Source organism: Macaca nemestrina, chromosome 7 (genome assembly GCF_043159975.1).
Source record: "Macaca nemestrina isolate mMacNem1 chromosome 7, mMacNem.hap1, whole genome shotgun sequence".
Lineage (NCBI taxonomy): Eukaryota > Metazoa > Chordata > Mammalia > Primates > Cercopithecidae > Macaca > Macaca nemestrina.
The window spans coordinates 149,482,966-149,510,070 of record NC_092131.1 but is presented as its reverse complement, the minus strand read 5'-3'; the positions used below and the strand labels follow the sequence as shown (position 1 = coordinate 149,510,070).

At 39.7% G+C, this 27,105-nt stretch overlaps 1 protein-coding gene across 8 annotated transcripts in view; it reads right to left on the bottom strand.

Moving 5' to 3' along the window:
* The window catches only part of ATOSA (atos homolog A), a 133,965-nt gene that overhangs the window by 91,676 nt on the left and 15,184 nt on the right, over positions 1-27,105 (bottom strand). Inside the window, exons 1-2 of one of the 8 annotated variants that reach the window (XR_011606044.1) lie at positions 8,959-9,886; positions 8,531-8,647 (exon numbers count right to left, since the gene is read on the bottom strand). Coding sequence is in view for 7 of the 8 variants with exons in the window: in XM_071066828.1 (XP_070922929.1) it covers positions 8,531-8,546 (16 nt within the window). In the remaining variant the exon portion in view is untranslated. Of the gene's footprint in view, positions 1-8,530; positions 8,648-8,958; positions 9,919-9,952; positions 9,971-23,152; positions 23,270-27,105 lie in introns of those variants that run through there. The other 7 variants (XM_071066828.1, XM_011755444.3, XM_011755439.3 and 4 more) reach the window with 7 other exon arrangements.

Below are 27,105 nucleotides of genomic sequence, written 5' to 3'. Positions count from 1 at the left end.
ATATCAAGGGCTAAAATTGTGCATTCTCTTACTGTTAAAAATTTAAGTAGAAATGGCCAACTAGATAATGATCTCTCTCACAAACCATGATCTCTCTTCACAAAAGAAAATTGCTAATGTGATGGAAAATGTAAATGCATTTTCTAGATGTTAGGATAAAGTTTTATAAATAGCCTAATTTCAGATACTGATGCTAAATTAATTCCATTCAGGAATATACATTTGGTAGAGTGGGAAACCAAAATATGAAAACTTTAAATATTAATTTGTTTATTCCCAAATACAGATTGGTCATGTTCCCAAAAGGGATATGTTTAAGTTTGACCATTATTTAGGCTTAAATATTACTGACAAGCAACATAAGTTATGATTAGATTCCCAGAAGAGACTACCAAAGGTTTCTTAACCTATAATGGCCATCTTGCAGCATCATGGAACAAATCTAAATTCTGGGTCACAGAAGCAGAAGGCCCATGCTCCAAGCACTGTATCAATCCTAGGTAATACTCTGAAATAAAGAAAAAAGCAATTTTGGGCAACATCTCACCGCTCTGTATTTTCCATCAGCCTCTTTCTAGTTCCCACCTCTGCCTCACTCTCCGCCCTGATGCTGCTCTAAACTGTTCATTATGGTCTACTATCACCCAGAAACAGTGGGTTGTGTTCCGAATTACCTACTTTCCCTCTCCCATTGCATCTGCATTAAAGATTGGGTAGTTCAATGCTGGTTTTGATTTTTTTCTATGTGGTTGTATATTTCAGAAGACAAAGTTGAAGTGACATAATAAGTGTCCATTGATCTTTTATGCTTGTTACAACTAGTTTTCAAAACGGAGTTCTGAAACACTCATTTCCTCAGTGCAGCTGTTCCAAGTTGTGTATTCTTGTTAGCAGAGGAAACCACTTAGCAATCCCTACCCAGTGCTAGGCATATGTTAAGTGCCAAACCATATGTTCTCAGTTTACCTTTCCCACAAGGCTTAAGGTTGATGGTATTAGAGCAAAAAGACAAAACCGTTGTTCAGAAAGGCTGTGTAATTTTTTCAAGGTCATTTGGCTGGTAAGTGCCGAAGTTAGAATTTCAATCTAAATCCGATCCTAAAAGCTTAGTGTCTTAACTTTTCTTGCATTATAGTACGCTGCTAAAAGGAAACCATTTAAACTAAAATATGACCATCATTTCAACCATCCTTGAAAAATGTATAACTAAGTATACATTTATTAATCCAAGTGAATCTCTAGTTTGGTATAATTTCTGTCAGGATAGCAAGAGGAAACTAAAAGTTATAAAATCCTCATACTGTGTGAATAGCACCAACTAAGATGCAGCTGGCTGTGTTTGGGAAGACCTGGCCCTTTGCTCATCTATACAAATAATCCTGCCCACAGAGTAAATTAGTCCACATTTAAATAGCATTTCACAGCTTACTATGTTCTTTGACACATTATCTTAGTTGAAGCTCTCAAGCAACACCCTTGGCCAGCTACATCTTCCAGATAAGAAAACAGGTTTGGGACTTAGTCCAAGAATGGGTCCCAAATCTAAACTATAAATCCTTTGAGTTTTTTTCCTATTACTCTATCCGACTTGTACTTTCTTATACTCATAAACCTGAGGTTTACCAATTTGAACATACAGACATTCTCCCTCTCTCTCAGAAACAGCAACAGGAGCAAATTCAGCACAGGGGGTGGACGTCAGAGAGCTTCTAGCAAATGTTTGTGCATGAATCATCTGTTAGTCAGATGTATATAAACTGGAAACCATTGTCACCAAACGGCTTTTGCCTACTTTGAAGATATTTTATAGTGTTTTAATTCCATAAGATATGATTAATTAAGAAATATAATCTTTATTTTATTTTATTATTTTTTTTGAGACTGAGTCTTGCTCTGTCGCCCAGGCTGGAGTGCAGGGGGGTGATCTCAGCTCACAGCAAGCTCCGCCTCCCAGGTTCACTCCATTCACCTGCCTCAGCCTCCTGAGTAGCTGAGACTATACGTGCCCGCCACCACGCCTGGCTAATTTTTTTTTTAATTTTTAGTAGAGATGGGGTTTCACCATCTTAGCCAGGATAATCTCGATCTCCTGACCTCATGATCCACCCGCCTCAGCCTCCCAAAGTGCTGGGATTACAGGCGTGAGCCACCGCGCCTAGTGAAATATAACCTTTATTTAAGTAAGTTATGGACAGTATCCTTCAATGTATTTCCAAAAAATTGTGTATAAAATTGTGATAAGAACCTAACAGTCATTAACTCAAACCAATCCCTAAATTGGCAGAATTTCAGCTGGTATCAGTAAAACAGTCAAAGATTGCTACCCAGCTGCTCCTATTCCTATCTGCTCCACAGACACTGAGACATACAAGTCTTCTTTCATTTAACAAATATGTATTAAACACCCATGCACCTACCATGTACAAGACTGCTTACTAAATGATGGGAATACAGGTGTGAATAAGAGACAAGGTTTCTGGACTCACAAAACTTAAAATCTAGCTGTAGAGACAGACAATAAACAAAAGAAATTACAAAATGTTGTCAATGCTATGAAGGAAATACAGGCTGCTCAGACACAGAATAACAAGGGATATCTCATTTAATAAATTACAGCAATTAACATTCACTGAGCACTTTAGATAGGGTAGTGACAGAAAACCTCTCTGAAAAAATGACAGTTAAGTTCTATAACAAAAGAATGACATGGAGCCGCCAATGTGATGACTGGGGAGAAAGGCTTTCTAGGCAGCAGGAATTGCGCATACAAGATCCTGAGTGGTAATTAAAAACCTAAAAGGCAGTTAGTGGGGCTGGATATGGTAAACAAGGGGAAGAGATGAGTATCTTTTACATGGAAAGGGAAATATGAGAAATCTCAACTCAAATCATTACTAGGAATTGTGGTATTACACATGGGCTCTTAGTCTAATATTTTTGATTATCTACTGGCATTTTTTACCTATTCCATCCTGTTTTACTTAAGTAAGAGTCTGGGCCAGGTGCAATGCCTCACACCTGTAATCCCAGCACTTTGAGAGGCCAAGGCAGGAGGATTGCTTGAGCCCATGAGAGTGACAACAGCCTGGGCAACATAGTGAGACTCCATCTCTCAAAATAAATAAATAAATAAATAATAAGACAATTAGCCAGGCATAGTGGTGTGCACCTGTAGCCCCAGCTACTCTGGAGGTTTAAGCAGGATGATCTCCTGATCCCAGGAGTTGGAGGCTACAGTGAATTATGATTGCACCACTGTACTCCAGTCTGAGTGACAGAGTAAGACCCTGCCTCATGAAAAAGAAAAAGTCTTACATGAAGAGCTATTCTGATTTTTCACCTATTTGAGCCAAGACAGAATTAACTATTAACAAATTGACTTTGGTTTACCTACTAAGAAGTACTGTTTCCAAGTACTACAATTTTGCCTTTTCATTATCGAAAAAAAAATCAGTATTATTAGTCTGAGTTTAATATTTCCAGTTTTTAAAATCCCCAGCCTCAAAAAGGGTGAAAACATTTTCATAATTAGATCCAAAGGCGAGAAAGGCAAAAGAATAAATATAAATATTCTTTAACAACTAATTTTTTTCTACATTTGTTCACAACGCAGAATGCTCAGACCCCATGGGTTTCTTCAGTTCTTGAAGAGAAAATCAATTTTTAAGTCACTCTCCTTATATACACATTTGCCTCTCAGTTCTGCCTTCCAATTATCTTTTTTTCTCATTCTTCAAAGAAATGACAGAGTTTAGTCCACTGAATCATTTCCTTCTTACTGGATGACAGGCAAAAACACAGATGGGGTATTTCTATGTCAACCCCTTTAGTATCTGAATCTCAGAAGTTGTATCAAGCCAGTGATTATTTGACAGCTACTGATGTCAAGACTCATCAACATAAATGGATGAAAGACCAACAGTAGCCAGCTTTTAACTTGAGATCACAGTGAATATACAAAACATGCAGCTGAATTAGCCCCCTTCTTTTGTCTTCCTCAGCTTTCACTAACTGACTGGCTTCTTCTTTAGAAAATGTCCAAAAATAATAGTTTATATTTGAATGCTAAGTGTCAGCCACTGTTTTAAGCACATCACATACATTAATTTAATCCTCAAAATAACCATGAGCTGAGGTACTATTACTTTCCCTATTGTAAAGATAAAAGCTGAGGCAGAGAGGATACACAGCTTTCCAAGATCAGAATACTTACCAAATGCCTGTTTTGAGTTTTCCTCAAGTATTTTTAAACCACTTTGGTCCCAAAATCTTATGGTATTTTAACATTAGTTACTGCTACCAGTCAGGGAGCTTAAGAGCATATGCTCAAGTTCACTTCACATTTGAGCATGCCCTTTTATTAGCTGTGTAACCTTGGGTAAGTTAACAAACTTCTCTCTGTGACTCAGTTTCATTTATCCATAAAACAGAGATGACAACAGCATCTATTTCCTTGAGTATCTGTGAGGATTAAATGAGTTATATATGTGAAGTACTTAAGACAGTGCCTGGCACATAGTATGAACAAGTATTAGCTATTGTTATTCATACTATCACCACCACCTCTACCTGGGAATTTAGCAAAAGGCTGCTTTATTTAATCTAGTCAATATTTCTTCTCCAACATCTGCCATTTCTTTTGTTTGACTTACATCAACTAACAATGAACTATTCTTAGCAAGCAATGCACCTAATTGCTTTGCTACATTTTTCTAGTCCTTAACACTTCTTTCCTCCTATTTCACCTGCCTAGGAGTGAATTGTTTGAGGTTAACAGGGTTGCATTATGCTACAGTTAAGTTCATAAACCACTGGAATTCTAAGGCTAATGTCTAAATTTGTAATATAGCCAATATGGAGGAAAAAACTAAGCACTTCTCTGTTTTAACCTCAAAAACAAAAACCCCAAAATAGTGTGGTGTTTTGTTTGTGGAACACATTTTGTACTAATAGTTTTAACTTAAAGATCAATAGCCTACAATGTTTTTGAATATGAATTGTAACAGTAGATTTAAATTACTAATTTATTGATGATTTATTTTATAGGTCTTAATCTTTCATAGCAGTTTTGATAAGCTCAGATATCAAAAATACAAAATTAGAAATACATTTACAACATAACCTAATATGTTTTTAATTACTTCTACACTAAGACCACATTTATTTTTAAATAGAGATAGGGTCTTGTTATGTTGCCCAGGGTGGTCTTGAACTCAAGGTGGTCTCGGTCTCAAGCTCAAGCTATCAACCCGCCTCAGCCTCCCAAAGTGCTGGGATTACAGGCATGAGTCACCGCAACAGGCCATGGACCACACTTTAGACTTCTCTTGAAACACCAGGTATTCAATATACACACAGATCTAGAACCAGGTCCAAACTTGTACATCCCTGAGTCAAAGGTGGAATAACATTAAATTTTCCAGCTGCCCAGCTCTAGTCAGCTGTTAACATCACTTAAAAATCTAATTATTTCAGAAAGCTTAGTCCACCCATGTCATCCTTGACATATAGAAGTCATAACTGTAATAGCAAATGACAATATAAAGAAACACATTATACATATACTGCAAGTATCCTTCTGTAGCTTTTATATTTTCTCAGATAACTATATATTGAAAAATTATTAATCTGCTCGAGCCTTAGCAGGTTGAACACTATGAATGCAAAACAAAACAAAATAGCGTTAGGTTATTAAACATTTCACTATTTCTTCTGTTGAGTGTATCTTCTAACTGACCAATATATAAGCATCTATAGTGTTTATTTAGCATAATAAATGCTATTATTTATTTAATATCTGCTATGTGCCAAGCACTGTCATATTTCATTCTAACTGTGAGAAGTTGGAATTATTCCCATTTTACAGATAAGGAAACTGAGACCCTTAGAGGTTATGTGATGAAGATTAGAGAGCAAGCAAATAATGGAACAAGTATAAAAACACAAAAGCTTGTGCTAATGACAACATCTAAGACTCATCTTTGGCAGTGTTACCCAAGTAATGTTATATTATTGTTTAAAATTAAATTTTTTACCTTTACAGTGAAATACTATCGACTATTGTGAAATGTAGCTATCATGCTATACCATAACATCTTATTTGAAAATATAGTAGAAACTCCTGATCTTCAGATAATTTTTTCTATTGGCTATCAGTTTGTTTTTATGGAGGGTACAGAGAGCAGAATTGACCAATGCTCCCCATACCTTCCATAAAAACAGACAGTCAATAGAAAAAGAATTAAGCTTTTTTTCCTGACCCCCACCTTAGACTTTTACTGTTAGCCAACCATCACACCCAATCATGTAGGATAAGAGGCTATTATATTTATTTAGAAACTTTAACTCTTTGACGTACAGCTGTGTCCCACGAAACTAGTATCTGAGTCTCTACATTAAAATTCACACTTTACTCACATTCTGAATGAGTAGCTGAGAAGTTCTCCTATTTATGTTCATCTTATAGAAAACTTAGTGTTAAGTATAGTTATCTAATTCTCTAGCTTAGAGACTAAAAGCAGGAAAATTAAAAGGTGGCAAGGATAAATATATTAACAAAAACTATTGACATCCAGGGAACATAAAAATCAGAATAAAAAAGATAGGCTGAGATAGTTTAAACTAGAGACAAAAAAAAACTCAAACCAGAAGCATGAACATTTTTAAAATGTCTCCATATACCATGATTACAACTGAAAATATTTTGACGTTTAAAAAGTTTCAATTATCCAGAAAAGTAATTTATATAGGATAGTTCTTTAGATACCAATGTAGTTTAAAAAAAAAAAAATGAAGTGTAACTGTTTTCTTGTTAAGAGTTGTCCATAACTGTGCCTTTCAAATTGCAGGTCATCATGACCCATTAATTGGTGAAGAAATCAATTCAATGGGTGGTGACAGCAATTTTTCAAAACGTAAAACAGAATAGAAAATACAACACTACATTGCGCACAGTAAGGGTAAGTACATTTGTGAAAAGCTTATTTCAGTATTTCTGTACTAGTTTGCTAAGTAAAAGATTACTTACACAGGTCTTAGTAAAAGACAAAAAAAGCCATGGGTCTAAAGGTTTATGTTATTATTATGGAATATAATCACAATACTAAACTCACAATCCCATCATCTTTACCTGAGAATGCTAAAGAAAGCTACAATTTTTAAGGTGAAAACTTCTTTGGAAATCTTGATGAATAAATTTGTTTGCCCTAAAAATCTGTATCAGTACACAACTAAACATTTTATTGTGTTTAACACTCATTTTGGCTGCAAATACTATTTTAAAAACTGCTTATGACTGTAAAGCAACTTTTCAAAACAATTCAAAATAAATAGTGACTTTGATTTTATTTGCTTGTTTATTCTGAGATTCAATTACTAACCTTGGTGCCATTTTTCCAAAGTCATTGATGTAATCTAAAAATCTAAACTTGGTATATTCTACACAAGGAACCTGCTCATGAGCAATACACTTACTAATACTTGATACACACATAGCTGCTGCCTAATTGTATATCATAGCCAACACCTAAAACTAATTTAACTCACTAAATTAAGTATAGTTTTCTCCAATTCCTTCTGGTGCATTTCAATAGACCTATTTTACCCAGAGAATTTGTCTAATTACTTTGAAAAAAATATATGGAAAAATAACCAGTTTAATATATATAAATTTTAAAATAAGCATCTAATTCGTTGGATAATTAATATTTGCAATCCTAAAGACTTGGATTTGGAAGGAAATCTGTCATCTAGTCCAGCCCCCTACCAAATAAAATAATCCCCACTTCACAGTGTTCCTTGGAATCAAACTCATATCTGACGGAAAAGCTCTCACTACTAACCATTATTATATTAACATTTTCTAAAATTGGTTCTTGCCATTAATCAGAAGACTGATTAAACAATTACCTTGAAATCCTTGAAAAACAGTGTATATAATATTCTTACAAATCCTGAAAATACAGGTTTAAAAAGGAAGTGACATTTACTTATCACTAGGGATTTCAGTGGCCCAAACTATCCATATGCTGGTATACTGAATACTGGAGTACTCTGCAAACTTTTGGAGTTTGCTTAAAGCACAAAAATCAACTAATCAAAGTAGTAATAAAATAATACTTATCAACTCAAAATCTTAAGTTTTCTCTTCATTTTATCAAGTTCACATTCAAGTTTAAAAAGCTTATGAACTTCTTGAAAGCTGAAGTTCATTGACTGCCTAAAAACGAGCAAGTACAACTCTAAAATACCTGTATTGTGGCAACAGATACAAATACCGTTCTTTACTTTCATTTTGAGATACACTAGAATCTCTCTTGAAGCTACTGTTTCAGAAGCACTTTTGTTAAAAAAGCTTAACCTTCTCTTCCATATGCCTTTCTCTACCTCACCAGCTGGAATCTGTCACAAAAACAGATAATTACATATGATACAGAAATAGTTGATCCTACTGCAGAATTAGGTTAACACTTCTAAATTGAGGCATAGAAAAGAAGGGGGTGGGGGAACAAGCCCTACTTAAATAATTTACCTCGGTCTGGCTTCATTTTCACATCCAATTTTCACCCAGAGTGCTGTGAAATGCACGTGTGGGTTCTTTCAACAGGCTCGCCGCTGATTCTACGGCTTCTGCTTCGTTTTCAAAATGCTGAAAGAGATAAAAATAAAATTAATCTGGCCCTATTCTAATACCCGGACCTTGCAAGTAAACTACTGTTAAGTTAGGCCTCTTCCTGGCACCAACTGCGGTGACAGCACCCTCGGCTGGTCTGAAAAAAGCAAAACTCTCTCTGCACCGCCTCCCCCATCTCCTCCGGATCGAGCACCCTCTTCCCTGCCTCTGTGCTCTCCAGGCCAATGTGTCCTTCTCTGACACACAGTCTCTGAACCAAAGCGGGATCTATTTATAACCTGGAGGTACAGGCAAGAAGAAGAAAGATTCGAGCAACACAAACTAACCCCTTCGTACAAAAACGCCTCTGGGAACAGAGGCACCTCCGCAGGGCTGGTATGGAAATTCTTCCACCTGGTGCCTGGGCGCAGCCAACTCTTCCAGTCCCCTGCGCCTCCCGAGCGCTCCGCCCGCCCCGCCGGGCCTCACCTGTGTAATTACCCTCTGGCTAGCCTTCCTGCGGCAACCGCGGCCAAGTTTACACAGAAACCCGAGTCACCTCCTCCTGCCCAGCCCCCAGCCCCAAACGAACTCTTCCGGGCTGTCCCGGGGCGACCCTACCAACTCCCAACCAGTCCTCCGCGGCCGGCTCCGGGGGAGGTGTTTACAGCCGGGGGCTTGCCCCCTGCTCTGCGCAGCCCCTTCCGTCCCGCCGCGGCCCCGGATTTCCTTCAGCCCCGCCGCACCGAGCGCCGCGCCTGCCCCTCTCCCTGCCGGAGAGTTGTTTTCATGGCGCTCTCGGGCTGGCCGGCTCCTCGGCTCCCTCGGCCGACCTCTGCTGACTAACTCGCTCTCCTGTCTCGTCCCAATCCCGCCTCCTCTTGGCACTTCTCTCCACCGCTCGCCCAGCGGCTCACATCACACTCCCACCTCAGACCTCAGGCTCCGAGAGGCGCAGGGCCGGCGGGAGCGGAGTGTGGAGCGCAGCGGCCCCAGGGGCTGCCTCAGGGGACCGTGGGGACCCGAGACTACCAGCCCGAAGCGGCTCCCCGGCGCCCCTGTGGCCATCCACCCGCGCCTCAGCCACCGCCTCGCTCCGCTCCCTACGCTCAGCCCCTCGCCCTGCCTGACTGGCACCGGAGCCCCGCGGCCCCCGGGCTTCCCCCGCCCGTATCTCCAGCCGGCCCTCTTGCCCAGAGCTTCTGCCAGCTCCTTGCCCGCCCGCTGTCTCTAGCTCTGGCGCCCGGGCTCCCCGTCCCCCTCGCTCGGCCAGTTCTTTCTCTGCTGTTTGCCCTGTCAAAACACTGCCTGGGTCACGTGTCCCAACAACAGCCAACCCACCCCGCTCGTCACTTCCTCCCCGGCGGCCTCCGCGGCCCTGGCGCCCGGTTGCTATGGCAATGCCGCCGCTCGCCCCGGGGCGCTAGTTTGGGACCGGGTTTTCGGTGCAGGTGCTCGGCGGGTGCGACGGCGCTGGAGATGGCGGCCGGGAGGCACCGGCGGAATACGGGAAGCCTGAGAGGTCCCAGGCACTTCGGCTGCTCCCCCAGCCGGCCCAGGCGTGCCTGGATTCTGAGACTAGGAATCGGAGCTGCGCTATTAGAGCGCAGGGTAACTGGGGAGATGTCATCCAAGGGCCTGCCCCAGACGTGGAGGATAATTATAGTCTCCTCCTCCTCCTCCTCCACACGGGATGCTGGCGCAGAGTTGTGATCGAGCCCCAAGTGGATTGCAGTGCATAATGGAACCCGGGTGTAATGTGGCCGGGACAGGAGGGTGGGCAGCTATGCGGGTCAGGGAGTGGGATAATTTAAGAACAGGAAGCCCACCCCCACCCTAGATTTTCCCAAATCACTAAGGATTTTAGTAGGATTCAGAACCCAAGCTTCCAAGACACTGGCTGTGCTAAAAATAATCTTCATAACTTCTAAAACACTGACTCATGGGCAGGAGGACACTTTGACAGCATGTTATTGTTGGGGAGCTGTAATTTTGTTGTTGTGCTATAGCAATGTGACATGATGACATTTCGTGTTGTGATGTTGTCGTCATTTAAACACAAACAGATGACAAGAATCTGCTGTACTTAAAAAAACCCAATTTTAACAAGCGCTGCAGCTATTAGCTACTCAATCTGTAGACAAAGTACATCTGGGGCATGAGCCCAAATGGAGACAGGTAAAAATTTGCAAGGCTCTTTGGTTTCATTAGAAAAAGTTTTTTTTTAGATATAATTTTGCATAAAAGGATCACAACAGGAAAGTACTAGGACAAGTCTAAGGCAATTTTATTTGTGCCTTTCTGTTTTAAATTTTTTTTTTTTTACAATGAGCCTATTTTCACATCAGAAGAGTTTTATAAAGTGCAAGATTGACAGTTCTATTTTTTGGGGGGCCTCAGATAAAGTTCTTATGAAAAAAGCATGAAATATTTAAAAAGCAACATTTTCTACTGCTTAGATATGTACAGTAAAATAACATGTACAACTGAAATTGTTAACCTTAACTCCACGATTGTATCTAATCAGAGCAGAGAGAACATTCAGGAGGGTAACATTTCATTTTCTCTGAAATGTTCTGGCATCATGAAGATGAAACTGACAAATGGCAACAGTTCTTTAATCTATAAAATGCTACAAATATTAAATCCCAGTGGATTTGACTTTGATATTATTGAATACTGTATTATGTAGTTTTTAAAAAATGAACTGAAGTTTTACTTGTTCTACAATCACTTTGCAATTAACCTTGGATATGGGAGACAGAACAATTACAGATAAGCCAAAAACCTAAATTTAGCACAACAGCTGGGACCAAATAACAGCTATTGTAAAAGGCTTACTGGGTGAACAGGCAGCAAAATCTGGTTTAGCTTCTTTCTTCCTCTATCTAATGCAAAAGAGGTAAAAAGATCAGGAAATGTTGAGAGCAGAAGCCAAGACTATTAGTGTGTAGCACAAACTATTCTCTCTTAAATAATTTTTAACAGCACATGTGTAAATGATGATGTCAACATTTGTTAGACTAACCTGAAGTTTTTTTTTAAATTTAGAATCTTAAACCTGTTCAAAAATTTGAAATCATCATGGCAGTAGAAAAAGTATTTAAACGGTGTATTTCTGACTCATTATTCAAATTGTTTCATTCCATAATATGCATTTACTGAATACTACCTGCTAGGCACATACAAGTCTCTGAGAATATAAACGTCACCAAAACCAGATAGGGTCACTACTCTCAAGGAGCTTACAGTACTATTACAGTTACATGGCCCTAATCGAGTCATATTCTAAAATCTTTGTTTCACCTATAAAATTGAGGTGTTTAGACTCTGACAATAGTTATTGCTTTCTTTTATCTTATGATTATGTAGCACATGTTCAGAATGTTTGGAAATAATGACTTGAAATGGCAATTCACTCTAAGGTGCTCTGTTCACACCTCAGAGCACGTAAGCAGAACAAATGTTGGTGAAGGGTAAGGGTAAGCAAGGGAATCAAGATAGCTGGCAAGAACCTTACCCTCTTTTCATCTGATTTGCTTTCCATTTTGCTTTCCCCTAGGGTTCCGAAGCCATATATGAGTAACTAACTTCAAAAAACGTTAATTCATCTTCAGCAACTCATCTTCATCCCCTCAACTTTTACAGATTTTGTTGAAATGGGTGGTGTCTGATCAATCTGTAATGACTGTCTCTAAGTTCTTTTACTTATTAAGGTGATGAGGATAACTGGTTTGCTCACTTTATGAATACAAGGCTGTTACTATGACCAAAGTCATGGAACCAGTCCAGACTACCAGGATGAGCTCCCCCAGAGCAGGGATTGGTACCTTTTTCTTTCTTGTATCCCTAGCACTTACCAAAGAACTGGATATAAAGTAGGAGCTCAGTGTTAACCTTTGTATTCCCTAATATGCTTTTCTTGTGCATGCCTATCTTCTGCACGTCTAATACTGGCTGGCATTTTCTCCCTAGTGGGATAAAGCTAGAGGTGAGAAATTGGTGGGTAGCACAAATTTCATTTGTAAATGATACATTTTCATTATACTTTTGAGGCAATGTGGCAATGTATACATTATATGTTGTCTCATAATAGTAGCAACCCATTGTGGGTTGAAATGTGTTCTCCCCTCAAAAAAAAAAAAAAAAAAAAGAGAGAGAGAGATATGTTGCAGTCCTACTCTCATCTCCCATCTGTGAATGTGAACTTAGATATATGTACAGTAATGAAGTTAAGATGAGGTGGATCATTAGGGTAGATTCCAAATCCATTGACTAGTGTCCTGATAAGGAGAGGTTTGAAGGCAGAAGACACACAGGGAAGATGACCATGTGACTAAGAAAGAGAATGGAGGTTCTGAATGGTTACGCAAACATGAAGATCTTTAATTCTGTAAAAGTTACAGTAAATGAGTGAAAAGTGTTAAGATCTCTCTAGTATCTTAAAAGAACAACTCTATGACCCACAGCTAGAGGATAATCATGAGTAAGTGGTTAAGAATCAAATGAAGATACATTATTTTAAAGATGGTAATCAGTACATCTTATTCACCATGAAATATTGTAGAAATAAAGATGAGTAGAATTAAAATGTATAAATAAATCTGTTCTTGCAAAGATAAAAAAACAAACTGTGTACTTTTAGTACTTGTTGAAACAAGATGAAATGCAAGCTATCTTTTCCATATCTAAATTGTTTCTCATTATCTGCTTAAATTCAGTACAATTAATTTCTAAGAGAAAAATCATGGAGTCATTGCTAAGGCATTGGCTTCTGTAAACAACCCTCTACCTTCACATAAGTTGGTTGTCTGGCTTATTCTTTTTTGAGGTTCCTGTTTGTCTACCCTCTAAAACCACAGGTATAAGGAAGTAAAAATGTATTCTTTCTGGTCCCAGCCTGCATAAGTGTCTTAGGGCTTAGAAACACAAGGGCCTCTAAACTTCAAGGTGGATAAACCTTTAATTAATCTGACCATTTTGCTAAGCTTCTGGAGGTCTCTAAGCCACCAAGACTTAATGTCTTTTTAAAGAATAATAATGGCCGTTTTTCATGACAGTAACTGTGCTCAGCATTTTACATATATTATGTATTTGATCCAAAGAGGGTGATAACTATTTCTCAGATTAGGAAATTGAGGCTCAGAGAAACAAGTAACTTTCCCAAAGCTATACATAATAAGTAGAAGGCAACTGCTTCCTGAATAGGCTCATTTAATTTCTACTATAATATTCTGAAATAAGTTAAATAATTTCAAAATTTTCAAGTGGGTAAATTATGGCTCAGAAATGTTGAGAAATGGTTCTGCATTTAGAATTTAAATTGGTTGCTATACACTTAGGCTTAGTGCTTTAAGATATAAGTTCTAAATCAAATAGCTCTGGTTAGTTTGTTATATGTACACCCCAAAGAGCAATTGGTCATCCTCAGATAATAGCAGCTGTACTTAAGTCATAAGCACTATTCTGAATGATTTATATATTTATTAGTCCATTTAATACAACATCCCTATGAAATATTATCCCTATTTTATAACCAAATAAACAGGAAAGGGCAAGTTAAATAATTTGCCCAAGTTTAAGCAGTTAGGCAGTAGCAGAGTCAGGATTCATACCTAGTGAGCATGACTTGAGAGCATATGTTCTTACCCACTATTTGTTACAGGTCTCTTAGTTTCATTTTCCACCCAAACCCTGCACCTTCCTGACACTGGGCTTCTGCCCTACACGAGATCCCCACCCCCAACTACTATGGAAACCCTTCTGGACTTTCAGGGCCCAAAGTCTCACCTCACAATGTCTTTTAGAACCCATACACTCACACACACCATCTGTCTTTTTTCTGAACACATATTTATGATCTTAAAATTGCATATTCCTTTTATATTTTAAGGGCAGATGGACTGACTTCCAAATCCTTTGTCTTGTTGAATAGCACCAGCCTAGGCACAAAGATTCAAGGCTGTCACTACTCTCTAGAACTGCCCTGGCCTATACAGTAACTATAGTCATCTGTGGTTATTGAGTGCTTGAAATGTGACTAGTGAAACTGAGAAACTGAATTGTTAATTTTAATTAATTTAAATATAACTTTTCAGCTGGGCATGGTAGCTCATGGCTGTAATTCTGGCACTTTAGGAGGCCCAGGTGGGAGGCTTGCTTGAGGTCAGGAATTTGAGACCATCCTGGGCAACATAGGGAGACCATTGTCTCTATAAAAATGTTAGAAAGCTAGCCACTATCCTGGCTAACATGGTGAAACCCCGTCTCTACTAAAAAATACAAAAAACTAGCCGGGCGAGGTGGCGGGCGCCTGTAGTCCCAGCTACTCGGGAGGCTGAGGCAGGAGAATGGCATGAACCCGGGAGGCGGAGCTTGCAGTGAGCTGAGATCCGGCCACTGCACTCCAGCCGGGGCGACAGAGCGAGACTCTGTCTCAAAAAAAAAAAAAAAAAAAAAAAAAAAGAAAGCTAGCCAGGCATGATGGCATGAGCCTGTAGTCCTAGCTACTCAGGAAGCTGAGGCAGGAGGATCACTTGAGCCCAGGAGTTCAAGACTGCAGTGAGCTATGATTGTGCCCCTGCACTCCAACCTAGGCAACACTGCAAGATCCTGTCTCTAAAAACAAACAAACAAACAAATTTTCAATAATTGAACTCATTTTTAAAGCTAAGTATGCTTGGAATAACTGAGTATATGAATCTAATTTTTTTTACACTTGATCTCAGCCAAAAGGCCAAGAAGTGAATCTAATTTTTTAACTGCAGATTTTAGGAAATCTAAATACAGATCAGGTTTTCTTTTTTTTTTTTTTTTTTTTTCCAAATTTTTAAAGTTCTTCCAAGAGACAGGGTCTTGCTCTGTTACTCGGGCTAGAGTGCAGTGGTGTGATCCTAGCTCAAGCAGAGCTCCTGCCTCCGCCTCCCAAAGTGTTGTTATTATAGGCAGGAGCCACCGTGCCTAGCTCCACATCAGGTATTTCTAATGAGAACTGAACCTACAAATTGAAATGTGCTGTGAGTATAAAATATATAGCAGATTTCAAAGACAGTGTGAAAAAAGTGTATAATATCCCTATTGATACTTTCAAAATATTGATCACATGTTGAAACGGTAGTACTTGAAATATTTTTAATTTTTTATTTATTTTTTAATTTTTCATTATTCAAATTCATTATTCAAATTCATAATTCAAAAAATTAAAAATGGCCGGGCGCAGTGGCTCATGCCTGTAATCCCTGCACTTTGGGAGGCCGAGATGGGCGGATCACGAGGTCAGGAGATCGAGACCATCCTGGCTAACACGGTGAAACCCCGTCTCTACTAAAATACAAAAAAAAAAAATTAGCCGGGCAAGGTGGCGGGCGCCTGTAGTCCCAGCTACTCGGGAGGCTGAGGCAGGAGAATGGTGCGAACCCGGGAGGCGGAGCTTGCAGTGAGCCGAGATGGTGCCACTGCACTCCAGCCTGGGCGACAGAGTGAAGACTCCGCCTCAAAAAAAAAAAAAAAAAAAAAAAAAAATTAAAAATATTTTATTTTTAATTTTTCAAAATGTGGCTAATGGAAAATTTAAAGTTACATATGTAGCTTACATAATATTTCTATTTGCTGTGGGACTCAGTGGCTTACCCAGCATCTCAGAAGTCATGTGAAAATCAGCCATGTTCCTCAACCAAGTGATGCCTTTTAGTGGTACAAATTCTGGGCTAAGGAAACTTGCTGCTTGCCCTAATCTTTTCTTTTTCTTTTTTTTTTTTTTAAATGTGTCATGTGGCATTTAATTGCCCTATCTTATCAAGGGTTCAGCGCACCCTAATGAGACTTGAATGCATCACAAAATGGTAAGGGCACAACCTAGATATAGTAGGAACAATGGTGAACAGCCCTTCTGAAAACAGGCTAGATTCAGTAGAGTTTTTTTTTTTTTTGGTTTTTCTTTTTTTTTTTTTTTTTTTTTTTTGAGACTGAGTCTCGCTTTGTCGCCCAGGTTGGAGTGCAGTGGCCGGATCTCAGCTCACTGCAAGCTCCGCCTCCCGGGTTCACGCCATTCTCCTGCCTCAGCCTCCCGAATAGCTGGGACTACAGGCACCCACCACCTCGCCCGGCTAGTTTTTTGTATTTATTTTAGTAGAGACGGGGTTTCACCATATTAGCCAGGATGGTCTCGATCTCCTGACCTCGTGATCCGCCCGTCTCGGCCTCCCAAAGTGCTGGGATTACAGGCTTGAGCCACCGCGCCCGGCCTTTTTTTTGGTTTTTCTAAGACAGGGTCTTGTTCTGTTGCCCAGGCCGGAGTGCAGTGGTATGATCCTGGCTTGCTGCAACCTCTGCCTTCCAGGCTTAAATGATCCTCCTGCCTCAGCCTCCTGAGTAGCTGGGACTAAAGGTACATGCCACCACACCCAGCTAATTTTTATGTATTTTGTTGAAAAGGAGTTTTGCCATGTTGCCCAGGCTGGTCTTGAACTGCTGGGCTCAAGTGATCTGCCTGGCCTTGGCCTCACAAAGTGCTGGGATTACAGGTGTTTGTTTTTTAGAGACAGGGTCTCACTCTCTCACCCAGGCTGGAGTGCAGTGGAATATCTTAGCTCATTGTAACCTTGGACTCCTGTGGGCAAATTATCCTTCTGCCTCAGCCTCTGGAGGAGGTAGGCCTATAGCCACCCACCACCATCACCACTGTGCCTGCTCATTTTTTAACTTATTTGCCGGGGTAGGGCAGAGGAGTTCTCGCTATGTTGCCCAGGCTGGTCTCAAACTCCTGGACTCACTCAAGTGATCTTCCCACCTCAGCCTCCCACGGGATTACACAAATGAGCCACAGCACCCACTTTAGGTTCAGTAGAGTTTTCATAGAAACTAATTTTCTCTTCATACTTGTTAGAGGGTCCCACACAGAACTACCTACCCAAACAATGTGAGCTATTTTCAGAAGCAGTGATGGGCAGGCTTCACTCTAAGCAGCTTCACTCTTCATGAGCTGGTAGAGACATTGTTTATTATAAATGACGTTACTGATCCTTTACATCTTTTCATCAGAATATATCAGTTCATTGCATCCTAATGAGAATTCCACAATAGTACTTTTCATGGTTAAAAAGATTTCATACATTGGACTTGAAAAGTAGATATAAACAGCAACAGTGATCTCCATTTCAAAATGTGCAATATAAACAGATCAGGTATTTCAGAAAAGGATTTTTGAACAGAGTTCTACCCTTCAAAAAGATTTGTAAGAGAAATATTTTCTAAGGTTACTGTCTCAATTTAAAAAAGAAAAAGGTTTGTAAGAATGCATAAAAACTACAGAAATTCCCTAACCCCTTTTCACAAATGGGAAAACTCATAATTGAGACTAAAGTCTTCACATGTAGTAGAGCATGATAAAACAACCTGTAGTACCTTTTTGATAAATCCAGTTTCTGCTGCTTCTATCAGAACCTCAAAGCTCAATTAGGCATAGAGAATTCTAGGAGCTATTCCTTTATTTGCTGATTGTATATATCTCAGTTTTCCTTTTGCATTTTCAGATGGGGTCTTGCAGTGTTTCCCAGACTGGTCTCTAACTCCTGGGAGCTCAATCAGTCCTCCTACCTCAGCCTCCCTAGTAGCCGTGGTTAAAGGCAAGCTCTGCTATGCCTGGCTCTCAATAATTTCATGCTGCCATGCTTCAGAGAAAAGAGAACATTAGCCTTCTTATTTCAAATTGCACAGGCAAATTCTTTACCTGCAATTCAAAATAATTGGTCTTTATTTCCAAAATGTCATTTCTGTATAATGTAAGTTTAATTCAATTCCGTATTCATTGAACTTTGTATGGCAAATACTTTGCTGGGCCCTAGAAATACAGAGACTAGAAAAGGAAGTGTTTACCCCAAAAAGCTCTATCAATCTAGAAGGGAGACAGTCATGTTAATAAATAATTGCAGTTTCGTTTGATAACAGCAAAAATATTCATGCATAAGGAAAACACGTGGCACAAAGAAGGAAAAGTTAATTCTCTCTAGGAGAGGAGGCTGCTAAGGAAAGAAAAGAACATATTAGCTATATTTTGGAGAATAAAGAGTGAGGTTGACAGGCAAAGTGGGGTAGGATGGTGGAAGCTATTCTTCACAGATGAAACAGCATGTCACTGAGGCATGTTAGAACATATCAAGATGCCGTTTTGGAAGGTCAGTTTCAAGAAGGTTAAACATAAGCAATAGGTACAGCATTAGAGAGAGGTTTTGCTTCTCTCTGTGTGTGTGTGTGTGTGTGTGTGTGTGTGTGTTTTGGCATTAGCCCCAGTCTTCATTCCTCCCCACATCCATGCCTTTGGCAGGTAACTGCAGTCCCTCCCACTAATAGGTCAGAGTATATGTCCCAGCTCTTGGTTCAGCCACATAAATTGCTCTAATGAAGAGAATGAGGCTGAAGGGACAGTATACTAGCTCTGAGCTAAATCTTAAGAAATCTTGCCTATTTCCTCTGTTGTTGTCTCTGCCATTACCATGAAAATCAGATGCCTGGGCTAACCTGCTGTTCCCAGGAGAATAAGACACATGGAAGGGACTGGAACTGACTCACACATCAACCCAACTTTGATTAGCAGAACCATCATGGCTGACCCATAGATTCATAAGAATAAGTTATTGTTGGCCGGGCGCGGTGGCTCAAGCCTGTAATCCCAGCACTTTGGGAGGCCGAGACGGGCGGATCATGAGGTCAGGAGATCGAGACCATCCTGGCTGACACGGTGAAACCCCGTCTCTACTAAAGAATACAAAAAACTAGCCGGGCGAGGTGGCGGGCGCCTGTAGTCCCAGATACTCGGGAGGCTGAGGCAGGAGAATGGCGTGAACCCGGGATGTGGAGCTTGCAGTGAGCCGAGATCTGGCCACTGCACTCCAGCCTGGGTGGCAGAGCGAGACTCCGTCTCAAAAAAAAAAAAAAAAAAAAAGAATAAGTTATTGTTTAAAGCTGCTAATTTCTGGAAGGGTTTGTTATGCATCATTGTTGCAGCAACAGCAAACCAAAGTAACTATAGTAGTGAATTTGGAATTTCTTGTAGATGACAGAAAGCTATAAAAGGTTAACAAATAGATTGTTTCAGAAAGATTGCTTCAACAACAGAAGATGGAGATGGGAAGAGAATGGTGGGGGAGGTGGTAGCAAAGAAGTTATTCCAGTGATCCAACCTCAAGCTCATGTAAATGTGAACTAAAGCAATGGCAGCAGGATGGAGCAGAGAAGATGGACTGGAGAGAGTTTTAGGAGGTAGAATTGATAGAACTCTGGTGGTGACTGGCTGTAGGGAAAGAGAGGTCAGTCATCAATCCTCCTCAGAATAGTTGGTAGGTCACCATGTACTTTAAGATAAGAAATACAAGAGAATGATCAGATTGGCCACTGAGAGATGGGGGTGGGGGAGAAAAGGACCAAAAGAACTTAGTTTCAGAGGCATTTTGTTTGGAAAACCTATAGCATCTAGACAGACATTCTGAAGACAGAAAAAGATTCTGCTCTGGGATTTCAGGATGAGGTCTCATTTGAAGGTATAGTACTCAGAAGCCATCAGCCTGTAAACGGTGGCTGCTGCATGGGAGTAGATGAACATATTGGTGCCATGGTCTATCAGGAAGGAAAGGGTGTTTAGCTATGTTGGCTGTTGTGGAAAAGTCGAATAAGACAAGGACTGAGAAATATCTTTTTGATCTGGCAATCATGTCACCCAAAAGAGAAGGAACAATTTTGAAACACTTTACAGATGGAGAAAGGTAGCCTGGGCCCAGTTGAACTCACTGTGTATTCAGAAAATAACCCACAGTTGGGAAATTCACAGTGCCATTGCTTTGAATCAAATCCTTACTTCATACCAGGTTATTACGATACATATAATTCTGAGAATAGTTAGTTTTATCCCAGGCACATATTTTGGGAATTCAACATTGTTTGTACTATATCCCCCCAAAAAACATTGTCCATGATCTCGATGTGTGCCAGCAAAATCCAACATGCAGAGGTTTTGCAGAAATTGTTTTTCTGAGAGTAATATACTTCAGAAATGTTTGATTTGTAGGCAGTCACATGTGAAAAACTAAAAAATGTCCCTAGCTGTTATTCAAAAATATACGTGTATTGAATTTCTTTGCAGTGTGCTATATACATGACATTTTCCTCTCAGTAAATCATGGCTCATTTCTGTCTCTTCATCAGAATGTACCATGATTCTTGGAAACGTGACTGGGTGTTGATGCCTTGTCTAGCCAATGAAATTCACATAGCAAAGATGTTATGAAGACATGGAAACATGAATATGAAATAAAATCAGTATAGCTATTTGGATGATTAGCTATTGACACAAGACAGCCCCTGGTTATTACCTTTAATAGTAAGGTAGCACTAGGCCATGAAAGGTGCCTCAGTGTACCTGCCTCATTTGTGGCTCCCTTTTGGCCATGTGACCCTAACTCCCCTGGCCAGAAGTGGCTGAACCAGCAATCAATACCTGACCTGAAGGCAACACTCTATAGGCTGGCAAGCAGCCGACAAAGTTGCTCAGTGCTAGAGAACTGAGCCCAACGGAAGAAGTACATTCTCATGGTTAGTGATTGGCCAATCATATTCTTTATGATGGTGCTGATGGGAGTGTAGTGATGTGCATCAGACATGCAGAGTTAGTGGCAGCTGGAGCAGACACAGAAGCCTCCCTAACAATGAGCAATGGAGAAAGGAACAACAGAGGGTTCTGAATGGATACCAAGTACTCCTAAGCCAAAAGCTATAGTTAGGCTGCTGGAGGTACTGCCAGTCCTGAATGATGGCAATGATGGTCCATTTTTCTGTGAAACTTGACTGTATACCTGTTGAGATTTTTTTGTGTTCCTTTTAAGGCTCCGTGAATCTTTCCAATAAACAAGTTTGTAACAAAGGCAACCTAAACATCTCTGATACTTGAAACTTGAAAATATCTAATACAATTTTACATCACTTTCAAATCATGAGTGAAGAAGTTAATGCGTTATTGAATTAGATTCCCTATATCTATGTCAGTTACTTATTCAATCAATAATAAGTACTGATAACCTACTATGTGCCAGACATGTACTAGCATTAGGAATTTAGTAGTGAATAAGATTGACATGACTCCTGCCTGGATTGTGCTATGGTCTAGTCTGGAATATTTAGACTCCTTGGGTCTTAATACATACGGAGAAACCTAAACTTAATGTATGTCAGAAGCATGTGATTTACATTTGTTTGCTTTCATTTTAAATATTCATGGTTTCCGAATATATTACATGAATAAGGATGTAACATTAAAACCCATGTGTTAACATTTTAATCTAAGGATATTTATATCAAAGTACAGCTTAGTTCAGAGCTTTCTAAAATTTAGCACATCTGAAACAAAGTGAACAACAGAAAGAAGGTTGACAAAACCATAAACTGTTAAGTAGAACATGGCCTCTAAGTAGAGCCAGAAGTATAGTACTGTAACAAGATGAGACTTGCAGAATCCAACAGAAGAAGAGGAGAAAATGACATTGATATGCTAGCATTTTGCAACAGGGGTAATGTGCCACCTGTAAATGGAGTGAATCCTGGAATAAAAAGTCTGGCCATTTTTCCTCATCCTAAGTAAAAGATAAACTGAAAATTAATGGCATGGATTGCCCAAGATAACAGACTGAAAATAAAGATACAGGTGATTCATTAAACTAGATGAAGAAAAATGGAGAAGATAGAATCTGAGGCTTGGTGAAATTGAAATGTCAAGGAATTGACATTGATGCATTCTGTGATGATCCTGCTGGTAACTCAATAGTCAAGCAAAGGATTTTAATGTTATATTTCTTAGACCAACTAAAATTAAGAATGAATGTCTTTCCCAGTAGAGATAAGATGGCCCAGGGGGAGTGGAGAGTTGAGGGAGCCCTGTTAAACGCTTCTGAGTTTCTAGGGCTTTTTTTTTTTTTTACCTAGTCAATCTCTGCTTATCCATCTAGGACTCTTTAGTTATTATTTTAGTGGAGCATCAAGAGAGTAAAAATGCTCTTATATTTTATCATTCAAACATTTTAGGCTTTCTTTCCAAGATACCCAAATCCCTAAACACCTGAACTTCTAATTGCTTTATAAGACTTAGTCTTATTTGTTGCTATAGTACTGCTGTGGAAATTCTCTTCTTGTCTTCAATTAAATAGGCTGCAGTTTAAATGTCTGCAACTCTCTGGGAACACAAACAACATTGGAAATTAGAAAGATAACTGTGGCTACAGCAGGTAACTTTTAATTATCAGGTTTATATGTAATTTTATACATTCAAATTTGAAAACTAAAATGAATAGATGGCCTTAAGGAAACTATAAACTATTAAATGGAATCAAGAATAGCTAGAGAACCCAAATAGATTGATCATCATCTAAGAAACTGAAAAGATTTGGGAGGCTGAGACAGGAGAGTAGCTTGAGCCCAGGGTTTCAAGACCAGCCTAGGCAATATAGTGAGACTCCGTCTCTACAACAAGTTAAAAAATTAGCCAGGCATGGTGGTGCATACCTGTAGTCCCAGCTACTCAGGAGGCTGAGGTGGGAGGATCACTTGAGCCCGGGTGGTGAAGGCTGCAGTGAGACTTAATCACGCCACTGTACTCCAACCTGAGAGACAGAGCAAGACCTGTGTCAAAAATAAATAAATAAGAAAAGAAAAAGAAATTGGAAAATGAGTCAAAGATCCACTCCAAGAAGAGATACCAGGCCCAGAAGAGTTTGAGAAAGTTCTACTAAACCATCAAAGAGTAGATCTTGCCTTTTTTTTTTTTTTTTAAATAAGCTGACTAGAGCAAAGGAAAAGGATAAAGAGTCTCCCATTTCATTTTAGATCAACACAATCCTAATAAACCAAAATGAAAAGTAGTCCTCCATTCCCCCCAAAAACATAAGAAATAAATCTCAACTATAAACATAGAAAGAAAAATACGAAATATCAGCACAGAATCCAGCAGTGTATTAAAGGAATATTACATCATGACCAAGAGTTTATCCTAGGAATGTAGGACTGCTTCAAAATTATAAAATGTATTAATACAAATTGCCATACTATCTGAGTGAAGAAAATAGAAAGCAAATGATTGTTTTATGCCAAAATCTACACTTGACAAAATTTAATATTCATTCCTATTAAGATGTTTTTGAGAGCTAAAAAGAAAGGAAAACTTTTGATACAGGGTTTTGCTCCATCACCCAGGCTGGAGTGCAGTGGCGTGATCCTTGCTCACTGCAACCTCTGCTTCCCAGGCTCAGGCAACCCTCCCGCCTCAGCCTCCTGAGTAACTGTGATCTTAAGTATGCACAACCACGCCCAGCTAATTTTTGTATTTTTTGTAGAGACATGGTTTCACCATATTGCCCAGGCTGGTCTCAAACTCCTGAGCTCAAGCCATTGTCCTGCTTTGGCCCCAAAGTGCTGGGATTACAGGCACAAGCCACTGTACCCAGCCTGAAAACTTTCTCTTTTTCTTCTTAGAGATGGGGTCTCACTCTGTTGATCAGGCTGGAGTGCAGTGGCTTAATCAGGCTCACTGCAGTTTGGAACCCCTGGACTCAAGCAATCCTCCTGTCTCAGCCTCCTGAGGTGTGAGTTACAGCACAGGGCCTTTTTTTTTTTTTTTTTTTTTTTAAGAGATGGAGTCTTACTCTGTTGACCAGGCTGGCCTTGCACTCCTGGCCTCAATTGATCCTTATGCTTTAGCCTCCCATACCTTGGGATTGCAAACATGAGCCACCATGCCTGGCACAAAACTCTCTTATAGAGCATTTACCAAACCTTATAGTAAGTATCACACCTAATAGTGAAACATTCAAAGCAAGCATTCCTTGAAAGTCGAGAACAAGAATATCTTTTGCCACTTTAAGTTTTAGTCAATATGCTAAAACAGCAAAAGAGACATACAAATGGAAAGATTGAAACAAAACTATTTTGGGCATGGTGCAGTGGCTCACCCCTGTAATCTCAGCACTTTGGGAGGCCGAGGTGGGTGGATCACTTGAGGTCAGGAGTTTGAGACCAGCCTGGCCAACATGGAGAAACCCCATCTCTACCAAAACTACAAAAATTAGCCGGGCATGGTGGTGCATGCCTGTAATCTCAGCTACTCAGGAGGCCGAGGCAGGAGAATTGCTTGAACCCAGGAGGCAGAGGTTGCAGTGAGCCGAGATCATGCTCCTTCACTCCGGCCTGGGTGACAGAGCAAGACTCTATCTCAAAACAAACAAACAAACAAACAAAAAAAACAAAAAAAACTATTTTGGAGAATATAGTTAAATTAGCAGAACTAATAGAATTTAGTACTGCGGTTGGATATATGACCAACATTTTACAAATTAATAGCTTCTAGTATATCATCACTGGGTAGAAAATGTTAAGGGATGGGGTCTATTCACAAAAACAAAACCATACTATCACTTAGAAATAAATCTAATTTAAAAACATTAAAGACCTGTGAAAAATGGCATAAAAGATCTAAATAAATTGGAAGACAGATCTTGTCTGTCCTTTCTCAAGCCATAAAGTCAACGTAATCTCAGTCAAGATTTCCAAAATATTTTCTAATGGAGTTTAACAAATTAATTCCAAAAATTTATGTGGAATACTAGAATTGCACTTGGCACAGTGAAATGCTTACTCTAAGAGAGACAGATAAAAACTAATACCAACTTAATAGAAAAACCACTTCTAGCCTTGCCTCTCATACTTATGTAGAAGACAATAGGTGAGTGGAATGGCAGATATGTGTGTCTGAACTACTTAAATTGTTCTCTCTGATACCTCGCTCTCTCTTCTCTTTTGCTCAAGTTCTCTAAATTAATGGGTTAAGCGCACCATAAGGTGTGACTGCTTTGCATTTTTATACATTTCCTCCAAATATACAACATAGAATTTTGTAATGTTTCATGTGAATCTCTTTATATGGTCCACTTAATCCCTCAGCTGAGTGTGTGTGTGTGTGTGTGTGTGTGTGTGTGTGTGTGTGTGTATAGAGAGAGAGAGAGAGTTTTTGTTTGTTTGTTTTTCGAGATGAAGTTTCGCTCTTGTTGCCCAGGCTGGGGTGCAATGGCACGATCTCCGCTCACTGCAACCTCCACCTCCTGGGTTCAAATAATTCTCCTGCCTCAGCCTCCCGAGTAGCTGGGATTACAGGCATGCACCACCACATCTGGCTAATTCTGTATTTTTAGTAGAGACAGGGTTTCTCCATGTTGGTCAGGCTGGTCTCAAACTCCTGTAGTGATCTGCCCTCCTCGGCCTCCCAAAGTGCTGGGACTACAGGCGTGAGCCACTGCTCCTGGCCTGCTGAGTATGTTTTAATATATGATTGCTCAGAATTAAAACAAATAATTACCATTTCTACTTTGAGACTCAAGAATTTCTGAAAATTTGCTGGGTGTGGTGGTTCACGACCATAATCCCACCACTTTGGGAGGCCGAGGTGAGAGAATTGCTTGAGCCCAGGAGTTGGACTATAGACAGACCCCATCTCTAGTTTTTTAATTAAAAAAAAAAAAAGAACTCATGAAAATTCGACCTCACGCCCTATTATCAGATAAGCTAGAAAATACAAAATACACACAATGCCAAAATAGAACGTTTATGATATACATAGAACTCCACTGTTTTACAACAGCACTGCTGCCAGAGTACTAAGAAAAAAATCTATTACACATTTTAAAATTTAAATTTAAAATATATTTTGTCTCACTGATTTCCCAGGGACAATCACCATACTGTCCCCATTATTCTTTGTTTTTTTTTTTCTTTTTTTTTTTTTTTCCTGTTTTTTGTTTTGTTTTTTTTTGAGACAGGGTCTCACCCTATGGCCCAGGCTGGAGTGTAGTGGTGTGATCCCGGCTCACTGCAACCTCTACCTCCTGAGTTCAGGCAATTCTCATGCCTCGGCCTCCCAAGAAGCTGGGATTACAGGTGTGCATCACCATGCCTGGCTAATTTTTGTGTTTTTAGTAGAGATGGGGTTTCACAGCATTGGTCTCCTAAAGCAATCCACCCACCTTGGTCTCCTAAAGTGCTGGGATTACAAATGTGAGCCACCATGCCTGGCCCTGACTACTTTTTAAATATTAATTTTACCACCAAATTGCTCAGGCTAAAGTACTCTCTGAACAAGTCCACGCTTTATCTGTCTCCCTTGTGCCAATCAGCTTCCAAATCTACATTTCTAGCATAAACCATCCTTTCCTGCCCTCCAGGCTACCCAGCTGTCTACATCTACAGGATGACTGACAGATCCTTCCAAATCAATATTAAATCAACAACATTCTCTTTCTTCCCTGAGAGCTTCTACTTCTCTCCTGCCTTTTCTTCCTTTGTGATTAAAATCCTCCCTATTCATTCTTACTATATCTATTGAGCACCTACTTTGCACCAGTCACTGTTGTTGATATTTGGAACAGTGAACAAAAATAATCTTGTCCTCATGCACCTATGAGTGTGCAGGG